This window comes from Coregonus lavaretus (genome assembly GCF_964263955.1).
Source record: "Coregonus lavaretus genome assembly, chromosome: 36".
In the NCBI taxonomy this organism is placed as follows: Eukaryota; Metazoa; Chordata; class Actinopteri; order Salmoniformes; family Salmonidae; genus Coregonus; species Coregonus lavaretus.
Genome location: NC_140023.1, coordinates 28,810,231 through 28,826,443, shown reverse-complemented (window position 1 = coordinate 28,826,443; position 16,213 = coordinate 28,810,231). Strand labels below are relative to the sequence as shown.

The window sequence follows — 16,213 nt, the reverse complement described above, 5'->3', positions numbered from 1 at the left end:
AGAGCCAGGTCTGCCTACGGCGGCCTCTCTCAATAGCAAGACTATGCTCACTGAGACTGTACATAGTCAACGCTTTCCTTAATTTTGGGTCAATCACAATGGTCAGGTATTCTGCCACTGTGTGCTCTGTTTAGGGATAAATAGCATTCCAGTTTGCTTAGTTTTTTAGTTAGTAGTTTTTGGTTGGGTCTAATTGTGTTGCTGTCGTGGGACTCTGTGGCGTCTTTTTGTGTTTGTGAACCGAGCACCAGGACCAGCTTGCTGAGGGGACTCTTCTAAGTCCATCTCTCTATAGGTGATGGCTGTTTTATGGAAGGGTTTGGAATTGCTGCTGAATCGAATAACTTTTATCTGGATTTTGATAATTAGAAGGTGTTGTCCTTATTCTGCTCTGCATGCATTATTTGGTGTTTTACGTTGTACACGGGGGATGTTTTTGCAGAACTCTGCATGCATAGTCTCAATTTGGTGTTTGTCCCATTTGGTGAATTCTTGGTTGATGACCCCAGACCTCACAACCGTAGAGGGCAATGGTTTCTATAACTGATTTAAGTGTTTTTTGCCAGATCCTAATTTTATGGTCCTTTTGATGGCATAGAAGGCCCTTCTTGCCTTGTCTCAGATCGTTCACAGCTTTGTGGAAGTCATAGTTTTTTGTGTGCTCTAGGGCAACGTTATCTAGATGGAATTTGTATGTGTGGTCCTGTCATCTGGACCTTTTTTGGAACACCATTATTTTTGTCTTACTGAGATTCACTGTCAGGGCCCAGGTCTGACAGAATCTGTGCAGAAGTTATAGGTGCTGCTGTAGGCCCTCCTTGGTGTGGACAGAAGCACAAGATCATCAGTAAACAGTAGACATTTGACTTCAGATTCTAGAAGGGTGAGGCCAGGTGCTGCAGACTGTTCTAGTGCCCTGGCCAATTCGTTGATATATATGTTGAAGAGGGTGGGGCTCAAGCTACATCCCTGTCTCACCCCACGTCCCTGAAGAAATAAACCTGTGAGTTTTTAGCCAATTTTAACCACACACTTGTTTGTGTACATGGATTTTTTGAATGTTTTTTTATTTTTTCCTCCATAAATGTATATACTGTAGCAGACCTTCATGCCAAATTGAGTCAAAAGATTTTTAGAAATCAAGAAAGCATGAGAAGACTGCTTTGGTTTTGTTTTGTTTGTTTGTCAATTAGGGTGTGCAGGGTGAATACGTGGTCTGTCGCATGGTAATTTGGTAAAAATCCCATTTGACTTTTGCTCTTGTTGTTTTCACTGAGGAAATGTAGTTAGTAGTCTGTTATTAATGATAATGCAGAGGCTTTTCCAGAGGTTGCTGTTGACGCAGATCCCACGGTAGTTATTGCGGTCAAATTTGGTTTCACTTTTGTGGATTGGGGTGATCAGTCCTTGGTTCCAAATATTGGGGAAGATGCCCTAGCTAAGGATGATGTTAAATAGTTTAAGTATAGCCAATTGGAATTTGTGGTCTGTATTTTATTATTTAGGATACCATCAACACCACAGGTCTTTTTGGGTTGGAGGGTTTGTATTTTGTCCTGTAGTTCATTGAATGTAATTGGAGAATCCAGTGGGTTCTGTTAGTCTTCAATAGCTGATTGTAAGATTTGTAATTGATCATGTATATGTTTTTGTTATAGGGCCAAAAAGATTGGAGAAGTGGTTTATCCATACATCTCCATTTTTGATAGAGAGCTCTTCGTGTTGTTTGTTTAGTGTGTTCCAATTTTCCCAGAAGTGGTTAAATTCTATGGATTCTTCAATTACATTGAGCTGGTTTCTGACGTGTTTTTCCTTTTTCCTTACTGTATTTCTGTACTGTTTTAGTGTTTCACCATAGTTAAGGCTCAGGCTTTCTTGGTTGGATAGATTTATCTGTTTTTTTCTTAGGTTTTTTATTCTTCACCAAACCATTTGTCATTGTTAATTTTCTCAGGTTGTCTGCTTCACATTTTTTGATTTGGTAGGGAAGCTGAAAAGTAAAATACACTGTTTAGGCTTTCTACTGCCAAGTTTACACCTACACTATTGCAGTGAAACGTTTTGTCCAGGAAGTTGTCTAAAAGGGATTGAATTTGTTGTTGCCCAATATTTTTCTGGTAGGTTTCTACACTACTTTCCTTCCATCTATAGCATTTCTTAATAGTATGTAGTTTGTTCGTCTTTGATGTCTTATGATTCAGTATTGCTCTGTTCCAAGTACTGTGATTTTGCTTTGATCTGATAGGGGTGTCAGTGGGCTGACTGTGAAAGCGCTGAGAGACTGGGTTGATGATCGTGGGTCGTGATAGAGTAATCTACAGTACTACTGCCAAGGGATGAGCTGTAGGTGTACCTACCCTAAGAGTCCCCTCGAAGCCTACCATTGAATATTTACAGACCCAGCATGCGACAGAGCTGCAGGAGTTGTGACCCATTTTTCTTGGTTGTTTTGTCATAGTTGTGTCTAGGGGGGCATATTGGGGAGGGAATGCTGTCACCTCCAGGTAGGTGTTTGTCCCCCTGTGTGCTGAGTGTCAAGTTCTGGCATTTAGGTCGCCACAGACTAGTACATGTCCCTTGGCCTTGAAGTGGTTAATCTCCCCATCTAGGATGGAGAAGCTGTCATCGTTAAAGTATGGTGATTTAATTGGGGGGATGTACAGTGAGGGGAAAAAAGTATTTGATCCCCTGCTGATTTTGTACGTTTGCCCACTGACAAAGATATGATCAGTCTATAATTTTAATGGAATGTTTATTTGAACAGTGAGAGACAGAATAACAACAACAAAATCCAGAAAAACGCATGTCAAAAATGTTATAAATTGATTTGCATTTTAATGAGGGAAATAAGTATTTGACCCCTCTGCAAAACATGATTTATAATATAATAATAATATGCCATTTAGCAGACGCTTTTATCCAAAGCGACTTACAGTCATGAGTGCATACATTTTTTTGTGTATGGGTGGTCCCGGGGATCGAACCCACTACCTTGGCGTTACAAGCGCCGTGCTCTACCAGCTGAGCTACAGAGGACCACATTTAGTACTTGGTGGCAAAACCCTTGGTGGCAATCACAGAGGTCAGACGTTTCTTGTAGTTGGCCACCAGGTTTGCACACATCTCAGGAGGGATTTTGTCCCATTCCTCTTTGCAGATCTTCTCCAAGTCATTAAGGTTTTGAGGCTGACGTTTGGCAACTCGAACCTTCAGCTCCCTCCACAGATTTTCTATGGGATTAAGGTCTGGAGACTGGCTAGGCCACTCCAGGACCTTAATGTGCTTCTTCTTGAGCCACTCCTTTGTTGCCTTGGCCGTCTGTTTTGGGTCATTGTCATGCTGGAATACCCATCCACGACCCATTTTCAATGCCCTGGCTGAGGGAAGGAGGTTCTCACCCAAGATTTGACGGTACGTGGCCCCGTCCATCGTCCTTTTGATGCAGTGAAGTTGTCATGTCCCCTTAGCAGAAAAACACCCCCAAAGCATAATGTTTCCACCTCCATGTTTGACGGTGGGGATGGTGTTCTTGGGGTCATAGGCAGCATTCCTCCTCCTCCAAACACGGCAAGTTGAGTTGATGCCAAAGAGCTCGATTTTGGTCTCATCTGACCACAACACTTTCACCCAGTTCTCCTCTGAATCATTCAGATGTTCATTGGCAAACTTCAGACGGCCCTGTATATGTGCTTTCTTGAGCAGGGGGACCTTGCGGGCGCTGCAGGATGTCAGTCCTTCACGACGAAGTGTGTTTCCAATTGTTTTCTTGGTGACTATGGTCCCAACTGCCTTGAGATCATTGACAAGATCCTCCCGTGTAGTTCTGGGCTGATTCCTCACCGTTCTCATGATCATTGCAACTCCACGAGGTGAGATCTTGCATGGAGCCCCAGGCCGAGGGAGATTGACAGATCTTTTGTGTTTCTTCCATTTGCGAATAATCGCACCAACTGTTGTCACCTTCCCACCAAGCTGCTTGGCGGTGGTCTTGTAGCCCATTCCAGCCTTGTGTAGGTCTACAATCTTGTCCCTGACATCCTTGGAGAGCTCTTTGGTCTTGGCCATGGTAGAGAGTTTGGAATCTGATTGATTGATGGCTTCTGTGGACAGGTTTCTTTTACACAGGTAACAAGCTGACATTAGGAGCACTCCCTATAAGAGTGTGCTCCTAATCTCAGCTCGTTACCTGTATAAAAGACACCTAGGAGACAGAAATCTTTCTGATTGAGAGGGGGTCAAATACTTATTTCCCTCATTAAAATGCAAATCAATTTATAACATTTTTGACATGCGATTTCCTGGATTTTTTTGTTGTTATTCTGTGTCTCACTGTTCAAATAAACCTACCATTAAAATTATAGACTGATAATTTCTTTGTCAGTGAGCAAACTTACAAAATCAGCAGGGGATCAAATACTTTTTTCCCCTCACTGTAGAAGGGGCTGTGCACGCACACTTGTGGGGCCCCAGCGTTAAGGATCAGCGTAGTGGAGGTTTTGTTTACTACCTTCACCACCTGTGGGCGGCCCGTCAGGAAGTCCAGGACCCAGTTGCACAGGGCGAGGTTCAGACCCAGGGCCCTGAGCTTAATGATGAGCTTGGAGGGTACTATGTTTTGAAGGCTAAGCTATAGTCAATTAACAGCATTCTTACATAGGTATTCCTGTTGTCCAGATGGGATAGGGCAGTGCGATGGTGATTGCATTGTCTATTGGGGCGGTATGCAAAGGTGTCTAGGGTGTTGGGTAAGGTGGAGGTGATATCATCCTTAACTAGCTTCTCAAAGCACTTCATGATGACAGAAGTGAGTACTACGGGGCGATTGTCATTTAGTTCAGCTTTCTTTGGTACATGAACAATGGTGGACATCTTGAAGCAAGTGGGGACAGCAGGCTGGAATAGGGAGAGATTTAATATGTCCGTAAACACTCCAGCCAACTGGTCTGCGCATGCTCTGAGGACGTGGCTAGGGTTGCCATCTGGGCCGGCAGCCTTGCGAGGGTTAACACGCTTAAATGTCTTACTCACGTTGGCCATGGAGAACAGTCCTCGGGAGCGGCGGGTGCGCAGTGTTATCCTTAAAGCGAGCGAAGAAGGTGTTTTAGCTTGTCCGGGAGCAGGACATCTGTGTCCGACGTGACAGGTTTTTCTTTTGTAATCCATGATTGTCTAGAGTTCCTGCCACTTACGTTTCGTGTCTGAGCCGTTGAATTGCGACTCCACTTTGTCTCTGTACTGACGTTTTGCTTGTTTGATTGCTCAGATGCAACCCGGAACATATCCCAATCCGCTTGATCAAAACAATCTTGAAGCATGAATTCCGTTTGGTCAGACCAGCGTTGGAAAACCTTAGCACGGGTACTTCCAGTTTGAGGTTCTGCCTATAGGAAGGGAGGAGCAGAATGGGAGGGCGGTGGAGGGCCTTGTAGCCATCCCGGAAAGGTACTACAGGTAATGTGTTGATAGATCTTCGGTAGCTTTTCCTCATATTTGCTTTGTTAAAGTCCCCAGCTACAATAAATGCGGCTTTAGAATATGTGGTTTCCAGTTTGCACAAAGTCCAGTGTAGTTCCTTGAGGGCCATCGTGGTATCGGCTTGAAGGGGAATATAGACGGCTTTGACGATTACCGAAGATCATTGTTTTTGGTGGTAATACGATCTGCATTTGATTGTGCGATATTCTATGTTGTGTGAACAAAGGACTTCCTGTACGTTACCACAATCACACCATGAGTAGTTAATCATGAAACATACACCACCGCCTTTCTTCTTCCCGGAGAGTTCTTTATTCCTGTCTGCACGATGTACTGAGATCCCGGCTGGCTGTATGGACTGGGACAGTATAGCCTAAGAGAGCCACTATTCTGTGAACGAGTATGTTACAGTCCCTGATGTCTTTCTGGAAGGAGACCCTCGTCCTGAGCTAGTCTACTTTATTTTCCAGGGACTGAACATTAGCGAGTAATATACTCGAAAGTGGTGGATGGTGTGCACATCTCTAGAAGTCCGCTCCGAATACCTCTTCTCCGCTGGCGGCGTCTTGGAGCAGCCTCTGGGATAAGTTCAATTGCCTTAGGAGGTACGAACAAAGGATCCTGGATCCTGGCGTTACCGCGTTCTGATATCCAAAAGTTATTTCCGCCTGTATGTAATAACACAAAAAAACATTCTGGGCTATTAATGTAATAAATGACACATACAAAAAATATACTGCAAAGTTGCTTAGGAGCTAGAAACAAAGCTGCCATGTCTATAGGCACCATCTTGTAAGATATTTCCTATCTTTGGGGTAATTAATAAAGTTAAAAACGTTTATATTAGGCTAGTTGATCTGTCTGAGAAAATAGTTTGTTTACCTGAGTGTAACGCAGGTCAACTAATGTTGAATTCATTATTGTTGCTAGTGAGATTCCAGTAACCTATTATATTATATTGTGTTATGGATTAAAAGTTGACCGCTATTACAAATCAGCTGTCAGAAGCTGCATGACGAGCAGTTTATGTTGAGCCAATCAAAACTCAATATTTTATCTTAGTCCCTCTCCTAATCTCACATTCTACACCAGTGGGTGCCAACATGTTAAAAAAGGAGCTAGAACGGAACGTGACGAGCTACCGCCATTCTATGGAAGAAAAACTATGTTTGAAATCATTGTGAGAAGTTGTATAACACTGAACTAAAAAAAGAAAAACGGATAATAACTCACTTATCTATCCGAACGTGCTGTGAAGGGGTTGAGGGAAAGATTGACACCAGGATTTAGTGAGTTTTCATAAGGAGAACGAGCTGCTAGCGGTTAGGCTAGCTAAGCTATTGCTAGCATTTTGTGCGTGTTCATGCTGAACCAAGCATACGCACAAGCCTTTAACTTTTAGGCTAGCTCAGCTATCGATCAATTGAAATAGGTAAACATTAGTGATCATGCTAATCATGCATGGCGAACTATTTCAGTTTTCATACTTTTATAAAATGGGATTATCTGTTATCATAATCCATTTTGGTAAACAGTTATGTTTTAAATTACTTTTATAAGAAATGGTGTATAGGTGTAAGCACTAGTACTTTCCATTTGCCCAGTATATAGTCTATTGTTCAGTCCACGTGAGCCTGGTGTTGTAGTTAAAATGTTAAGCATTTTGACCAATTTTTATTTTCTTATTCCTGTAAGAGATTAAAGCTAAGAGCTATATTAATGTTTATATGAAAGGTACTCATGGTATATATATTGTGTGATCCTGTTTGTAAAACAGGTAAGGTTTTTTGAGTATGAATTCAGTTCCCAGGACATCCGTAAGAAGATTTGCTGCAAAGATTTATTTGTCCTTTTCCTTGGAGGATACTGAATTTGCGCTGCCATGTGGTAGAACTGTCATACGCACATACAACATTTAAACTCCTTAGTGTTTATTAAAAACATGGGGGATTGGAAGTGATGCAGACAATTACATTGATGGAAGTTACAATCTATCTGCAATATTAAGCTGATCTACCCCTTTAAAAAAGGGCCTTACCCCCAATTCATCTCCTTAATGCTGAGTGCCAAGCAGAGAGGGTCCGATGTTTTTAGAGTCTTTTATGTCTCGACCAGGGATCGAACCCCCGACCTTCCTATCACAGGGCAGACACTCTAGTCCACTGAGTTGGTCAAAAACTGCATCATTAGACAGCATAATACCTGCTGGTTTAAAGTTAGTCAACGTTAACCACTAATGCTGTGTTTCATGAAAATATAATTAATTGAAGGGCCATTCCGATTCAAGTCACTGTTCCATGATGAGTGGACCAGCGGCCATATTGAATGTACCCATTCCAGGAAGTAAAATCAGGAAGTTCATTCTATTTCTATCGGTGTGTTTCTCTCGTCAGAGCGGAGGCTGTGACGCTGAATGCAGACTGCCTGCAGCTGTCCTACCTGCCGTCCAAGAGGAACCACATGCTGCTGCTCTACCCCAGAGAGATCCTCATCCTGGACCTTGAGCTCAGCCAGACCGTGGGTGTGGTGGGCATTGAACGCTCCGGGGTGCCCTTTTTTCAGGTGGGACCCAACACACATATACTCACATTTCAGTCTCACCTCAACCTACCCTCACCTCAATTAAACCCCTGTGCAGTCTGTATTATAATTTTTTATGGTACTTTAGAAATATATATATTTTTAGGTCCTTTGAAATATTGACGATTCTGCTGCAAAACCAATTTCCTCTCTGGGCATGATCAATTTTTTTACTTGGAAAAAACACAGATGCAGTGCCTTTGGAAAGTATTCATACCCTTTGACTTATTCCACATTTTGTTACAGCCTGAATTCAAAATAGATTGACCCATTTTTCACACAATACCCCATGATGACAAAGGGAAACATGTTTTTAGAAATGTTTGCAAATTTATTGAAATTAAATACAGAAATATCAATTTACATAAGTATTCACACCCCATTTGCTATGACACTCCAAATTGATTTCTGGTCCATCCAATTTCCTTTGATAATCTATGAAATGTCACTACAACTTCATTGGAGTCCACCTGTGGCCAATTCAATTGTTTGGACAGGATTTAGAAAGAAACACACCTGTCTAGATAAGGTCCCACAGTTGACAGTGCATGTCAGAGCAGAAACTATACAATGAAGTGCAAGGATCTGTCCATAGATCTGCCTAGAGTTGGCTGTCCGACCAAACTGAGCAACCGGGCAAGAAGGGCCTTGATCAGGGAGGTGACCAAGAACCCAATGACCACTCTGACAGAACTACAGTATCAGTTAAAAGTTTGGACACACCTACTCATTCAAGGGTTTTTCTTTATTTTATTTTTTACTATTTTCTACATTGTAGAATAATAGTGAAAACATCAAAACTCTGAAATAACACATTTGGAATCATGTAGTAACCAAAAAAGTGTTAAACAAAATATATTTTAGATTCTTCAAATAGCCACTCAGCAGCAGTGACTGGGAGACTGGTAAGGAGAGAGGGAACAATGAATTAATCCAAATGCATGCAAATCCTTAATGAGAACCTGCTTCAGAGTTTAAATGACCCTAGACTGGGGCAAAGATTTACGTTACAACAGGACAATGACCCCAAGTATACAGCCAAAGCAGCGCTGGAATGACTTCAGAACAAGAATCTGAAAGTCACTGAGGGGCCCAGCCAAAGCCCATACTAGAATCCCATTGGAAAAACTGTGGAAAGACTTGAAGATTGCTGTTTACCGCCACTCCCCATCTAAGTTAACAGAGCTTGAGAAAATCTGCAAGGAAGAATGGAACAAAATCCTAAAATCCAGATGTGCAAAGCTAATAGACATACCCAAGACGACTCAAAGACTGTAATCGCTGCCAAAGGTGCTTCTAAAATAATAATTGTCGGAGCTGTCTGAGATTTAAGCGCAAATGCATCAGGGTATTGCATGCATGTATGCCTAGGCGTCCACTGTATATTCATATTTAAAAAATTAATATAAAGGAAGAGAAGCTAAGGCCTAGCCCTAGAGAGACCGAAAGATAGATGGCGATATGCCGGTTGAATGTTCCCAACACCGACATATATTTCTTTATCCTTGTCAGATAGGCTACTACTGTGATAGAGATATATAGCGTACTTAAGGAGGCTAATTAGTCCGTTTTCGATGTGTATATATATTTTTTTATTAGGATAAGCATTATATTGTTAGATTAAAGGAACTCTGGTAGGCCTAAAACACTCTTCCTCACCTCAAGTTCAACTGTGGGAGTCTGCTAGAGCACCGATGTGCACTGCCTTCACAGGCCTGCAGTAGCTAAGCCTGATAATAGCCATACCCCACCAAACCTTCACACACATTTCTTAATTTTATTAGAGTAATATCAAAAGTCAAGTCATACAAACAGGTTATTATATTGCGTCTCACCCTATTTGTTTGTTCCTTTTCATGGTTTGAGTGCGAGTAGCCCTATGGAGCAAACACGACATTACAGTTGGAACTTTGACGACATCCGGTTGGTGTGTTACCGGTATTTCGATTTGTTTGTTTTAGCCTAATCTATGGCACTTTATTTCATTGTATCGTTTTACTATCTTATACTCACACGGTTTTAGTTCCAACTCATAGCCAACTCCACACCGGGCTCTGCCTGCTCTTGGCCATGACTAGTATAGACTACCTGTCCCTGGAGGATCACCAACAAGCTCGCGTTGTGGTTAGCCCTTATGGCTGGGACTGCTCCAACCTGACCCAAGCTTGGATTGCCAGGGCGAATACAATCATGAGCTTCCCTGCCCAGATGAGAGTTATGGGATGTGGGTCATGCAACATGATTACTGTTGTAAAAACGGAGGACTTTGTGGCTGCTTTTATGTGCACAAAATTCACCCAGACCTTCGATTGTAATTTGGCAAGGAGTGCTACCTGCTCCACAAGGCTGGTAAATTCGACAGTGGCATTAGCTGAGGCATCGGCCAAAAACAACACTGAGGCACCCTTCTCACCACCAGCCCAGACCACCGGCCCATCTGCTAAGGCACACCCCCCAACCGTGGCCGGTTCCACCCCCGTCCACTGGAGTCAGTGGAAACAGGTTGGTTGTAAGGGCAATGAGAATCACCGCCTGCTACCACTACCATTACGCCCAGGGCTGCGGCTGTCCAACACATTCAATGCCCTCAGTCGGCTCTCATCGGAGCGTTCTCCCGCTCCCAATTCATCTCCACCGGACACAACTGCTGCTACTCTTGTGGTTACGGGACGTCTCCCTCACCAATGCTGCGCTCGGGCCCACGGCTGTGCGCTGTTTTCCTGGAGCTCGAGTTTTGGATGTAAACAATCACTCTCCAGCTGGATAACTACCTAAATCTGAGTACCATTTATAGTACAAATGACACTTCCCTCCAGCAGTCTGAGGTTTTAAAGCAGCATTCTAAGACATTGATTAACACATTGGAAGCCAGCGATAAGAGATTGATCATTTCTGGCCCCCAACCGTGCTACAAGCGTGGCATCAGCCTTTCTAATTTGAATGACTGGCTGAAGGGACATTGCATTTTAAGGAGGATTAATTCCCTTTATCAACAACTTTGACCTCTTTTAGGAACCCCCTGCTTTCTTTAAGCGTGATGGACTTCATCCAAACTGCAGAGGCAAAACAAAATGGAAAGTTTTTTACTCCATTGACTCTCTACAGTGAGGGAAAAAAGTATTTGATCCCCTGCTGATTTTTTAAGTTTTCCCACTGACAAAGAAATGATCAGTCTATAATTTTAATGGTAGGTTTATTTGAACAGTGAGAGACAGAATAACAACAAAAAAATCCAGAAAAACGCATGTCAAATGTTATGAATTGATTTACATTTTAATGAGGGAAATAAGTATTTGACCCCCTCTCAATCAGAAAGATTTCTGGCTCCCAGGTGTCTTTTATACATGTAACGTGCTGAGATTAGGAGCACACTCTTATAGGGAGTGCTCCTAATCTCAGCTTGTTACCTGTATAAAATAAACCTGTCCACAGAAGCAATCAATCAATCAGATTCCAAACTCTCCACCATGGCCAAGACCAAAGAGCTCTCCAAGGATGTCAGGGACAAGATTGTAGACCTACACAAGACTGGAATGGGCTACAAGACCATCGCCAAGCAGCTTGGTGAGAAGGTGACAACAGTTGGTGCGATTATTCGCAAATGGAAGAAACACAAAAGATCTGTCAATCTCCCTCGGCCTGGGGCTCCATGCAAGATCTCACCTCGTGGAGTTGCAATGATCATGAGAACGGTGAGGAATCAGCCCAGAACTACACGGGAGGATCTTGTCAATGATCTCAAGGCAGCTGGGATCATAGTCACCAAGAAAATAATTGGTAACACACTACGCCGTGAAGGACTGAAATCCTGCAGCGCCCGCAAGGTCCCCCTGCTCAAGAAAGCACATATACAGGGCCGTCTGAAGTTTGCCAATGAACATCTGAATGATTCAGAGGAGAACTTGGTGAAAGTGTTGTGGTCAGATGAGACCAAAATGGAGCTATTTGGCATCAACTCAACTCGCTGTGTTTGGAGGAGGAGGAATGCTGCCTATGACCACAAGAACACCATCCCCACCATCAAACATTATGCTTTGGGGGTGTTTTTCTGCTAAGGGGACAGGACAACTTCACCGCATCAAAGGGACGATGGACGGGGCCATGTACCGTCAAATCTTGGGTCAGAACCTCCTTCCCTCAGCCAGGGCATTGAAATGGGTCGTGGATGGGTATTCCAGCATGACAATGACCCAAAACACACGGCCAAGGCAACAAAGGAGTGGCTCAAGAAGAAACACATTAAGGTCCTGGAGTGGCCTAGCCAGTCTCCAGACCTTAATCCCATAGAAAATCTGTGGAGGGAGCTGAAGGTTCGAGTTGCCAAACGTCAGCTTCGAAACCTTAATGACTTGGAGAAGAGCTGCAAAGAGGAGTGGTACAAAATCCCTCCTGAGATGTGTGCAAACCTGGTGGCCAACTACAAGAAACGTCTGACCTCCGTGATTGCCAACAAGGGTTTTGCCACCAAGTACTAAGTCATGTTTTGCAGAGGGGTCAAATACTTATTTCCCTCATTAACAGCTAATCATGGCTACCCGGACTATTTGCACTGCCCCCCCACCCCATCCTTTTTACGCTGCTGCTACTCTGTTAAGTAAGTATTTATGCATAGTCACTTTAACTCTACCCACATGTACATATTACCTCAACTACCTCAACTAGCCGGTGCCCCCGCACATTGACTCTGCAACGGTACCCCCCTGTATATATAGCCTCCCTACTGTCACTTTATTTTACTGTATATATAGCCTCCCTACTGTCACTTTATTTTACTTCTGCTGTTTTTTTCTCAACACTTTTTTTGTTGTTGTTTTATTCTTACTTTTTTTGTTTAAAATAAATGCACTGTTGGTTAAGGGCTGTAAGTAAGCATTTCACTGTAATGTCTGCACCTGTTGTATTCGGCGCATGTGACCAATAAAATTTGATTAGATTTGATTTGATTTGACATGTATTTTTCTGGATTTTTTTGTTGTTATTCTGTATCTCATTGTTCAAATAAACCTACCATTATAATTATAGACTGATCATGTCTTTGTCAGTGGGCAAACATACAAAATCAGCAGGGGATCAAATACTTTTTTCCCTCACTGTATATCACCTATATAAGGACTCCCGAGTGGCGCAGCGGTCTAAGGCACTGCATCTCAGTGCTTGAGGCGTCAACTCACCGTGATTGGGAGTCCCATAGGGCGGCGCACAATTGGCCCAGCATCGTCCGGGTTTGGCCGGTGTAGGTCGTCATTGTAAATAAGAATTTGTTCTTAACTGACTTGCCTAGTTAAATAAAGGTTAAATAAATAAATAAAATAAATAAATCACCCACTGATTTCTCGACCAAGCCACTCTAACCAGGTCTCCCGTTATACATTCTATCCAGACAGTCTTTTCTAGATGCATTACCAGATCATCATCTGCCAGAATATGCCCTGGTAATCTCATAGACTCATCACCTGTGCTTGACTTGGGATGGAAGAAGTACAGAAGCTGTCTTTTTCCAAGTCAGTCCATTAGACAATGTTATCCGAAATTCACAAATGACATTATGCAATTTTCCATGACTTCTCCATGACCTTGGACCAAATTTCCATGACTATTATTATAGCCTACATGAAAAAGAAAGCACTATTGACACTGGAAAGCTGTTATGTCTGATCCCATGTAGACTAACCACCTCCTGCCATTGTGCCCTTGATTAAGGCACTTAGCCCCCACATAGAACTGCCTTGTTAGTGACATGTTGTCAATATGTGGTCAACCCTCCATCTGGGGAGCTCCTGGGTGTGCAGGCTTTTTCAACATTACAACCAAATACTTTTGTCTTTTTATAAAATGATTCCCTCATTCAATAAATCAGGGATCAAATGAATAAGGTAGGCTACTTCAAAGCAAGGTATCTAACTAGACATGTTTATATATCAGGCTCAAATATTCATTGTTTCGGGGGAGATCTAATCACAGCAAGTTATTTGTCAATTAGACTATTCTTCTAATATTTTTTACGTTGTCGCAATTACATGGCTTCTGTTTAATAGAGGGGAATCCCAGCTTTCCAACGGTGCAGATTTGTTTAGGCTCTGCAGTGCATGTGGAAAGGCAACAACGAAATGAATGCTTAGTTAGCTATAGTTAACTAGCGAGAACTGCTACTAGTTATGTTTTGAATTGGTGATCTAGTTATTCTGTCTGTCATTATTTTATACCTGCTGCTGAAATGTCATGCTCGGCCCACTCGCACTTGCACACGCAGCACCACAGACATGCACCGAATGGTCATTCCGATGATGGCTGATATGTAGTTTTTTATTGATTGATCACATTTAAAAGTGTGCTATCATGAATTACATTAACAACAATTATGAAACTAATTTCCATGACTTTTCATGACCTTACAAACCCTAATTTGACAACTTGGAACAGCGCATCCTACCATTCAGGCTGGCAGATTTTCAATTTGCGCGATCTCGAACAGCCTACTGTCACTCACAGACTAGCGGCAAATAAACTTGAACAAAGTGGAATCAGGAAATGAATGCCCCCTCTCCATTGCTATTCAATGAAGATCCCGCATTTAGGTCTTAGAGAATGTCCCTCAGCCCCTTGGGCTAGGCCCCTTAGTTCCAGTGAAGGGCAAACTTAACGCTACAACATACAATTACATTTCCCCCGTGTACAAATTGAGGTCCATACAGAAATGGTTTGTTGATCGGTGTGGAAGATCTTAACTGGCCTGCACAGAGCCCTGACCTCAACCCTCCGACTGCGAACCAAGTCTAATCGCCCAACATCAGTGTTCGACCTCTTGTGGCTGAATGGAAGAAAGTCCCCGCAGCAATGTTCCAACATCTAGTGAAAAGCCTTCCCAGAAGTTTGGAGGTTGTTATAGCAGCAAAGGGGGGACCAACTACATATTAATGCCCATGATTTTGGAATGAGATGTTCGACGAGAAGGTTCCACATACTTTTGGTCATGTAGTGTTATTGACTCAAGACATTTCAGCTTTTCATTTTTAAATAATTTGTAAACATTTCAAAAAAAGTAATTCCACAGAGTTTATGGGGTTTTGTGTGTAGATCAGTGACACAACATATCAATTTAATCAATTTTAAATTCAGGCTGTTGCACAACAAAAGGTGGAAAAGGTCATGCAAGAGGTGTGAATACTTTCTGAAGGCACTGTAGGCCAGAAATAATGTTGATACTCACAGAAAGCAGAGACTCTCTTCTCTTTGTAACAACGTTAACAAATCAAATCAAATCAAATTGTATTAGTCACATACACGTGTTTAGCAGATGTTATTGCGGGTGTAGCGAAATGCTTGTGCTTCTAGCTCCGACAGTGCAGTAATATCTAACAAGTAATATCCAACAATTTCACAACATATACCCAATACACACACATCTAGTAAGGAATGGAATTTAAGAATATATACATATATGGACAAGCAATGACATGGACTAAGATACAGTAGAATATTATAGAATAGAATACAGTAAATACATATGAGATGAGTAGTGCAAGATATATAAACATTATTAAAGTGACTAGTGTTCAATTTTTTTAAGTGTCCAGTGATTTCAATAGGCAGCAGCAGCCTCTAATGTGCTAGTGATGGCTATTTAACAGTCTGATGGCCTTGAGATAGAAGCTGTTTTTCATTCTCTCGGTCCCAGCTTTGATGCTCCTGTACTGACCTCGCCTTCTGGATGATAGCGAGGTGAACAGGCAGTGGCTCGGGTGGTTGATGTCTTTGATCTTTTTGGCCTTCCTGTGATATCGGGTGCTGTAGGTGTCTTGGAGGGCGGGTAGTTTGTCCCCGGTAATCCGTTCGGCAGACCGCACCACACTCTGGAGAGCCCTGTGGTTGCGGGCGGTGCAGTTGCCGTACCAGGCGGTGATACAGGCCGACAGGATGCTCTTAATTGTGCATCTGTAAAAGTTTGTGGGCTTTAGGTGCCAAGTCAAATTTCTTCAGCCTCCTGAGGTTGAAGAGGCTCTGTTGCGCCTTCTTCACCGCACTGTCTGCCTGGGTGGACCATTTCAGTTTGTTAGTGATGTGTATGCCAAGGAACTTGAAGCTTTCCACCTTCTCCACTGCGGTCCCATCGATGTCGATAGGGGAGTGCACCCTCTGCTGTTTCCTGAAGCCAACAATC

General features: G+C 42.7%; 1 protein-coding gene across 1 annotated transcript in view; it reads left to right on the top strand.

Moving 5' to 3' along the window:
- Positions 1–16,213, top strand: part of wdr11 (WD repeat domain 11) — a 183,999-nt gene that overhangs the window by 60,389 nt on the left and 107,397 nt on the right. The window contains exon 6 of the mRNA XM_084153095.1: positions 7,869–8,037. Coding sequence (XP_084009221.1) covers positions 7,869–8,037 — 169 coding nt within the window. The remainder of the gene's footprint in view (positions 1–7,868; positions 8,038–16,213) is intronic.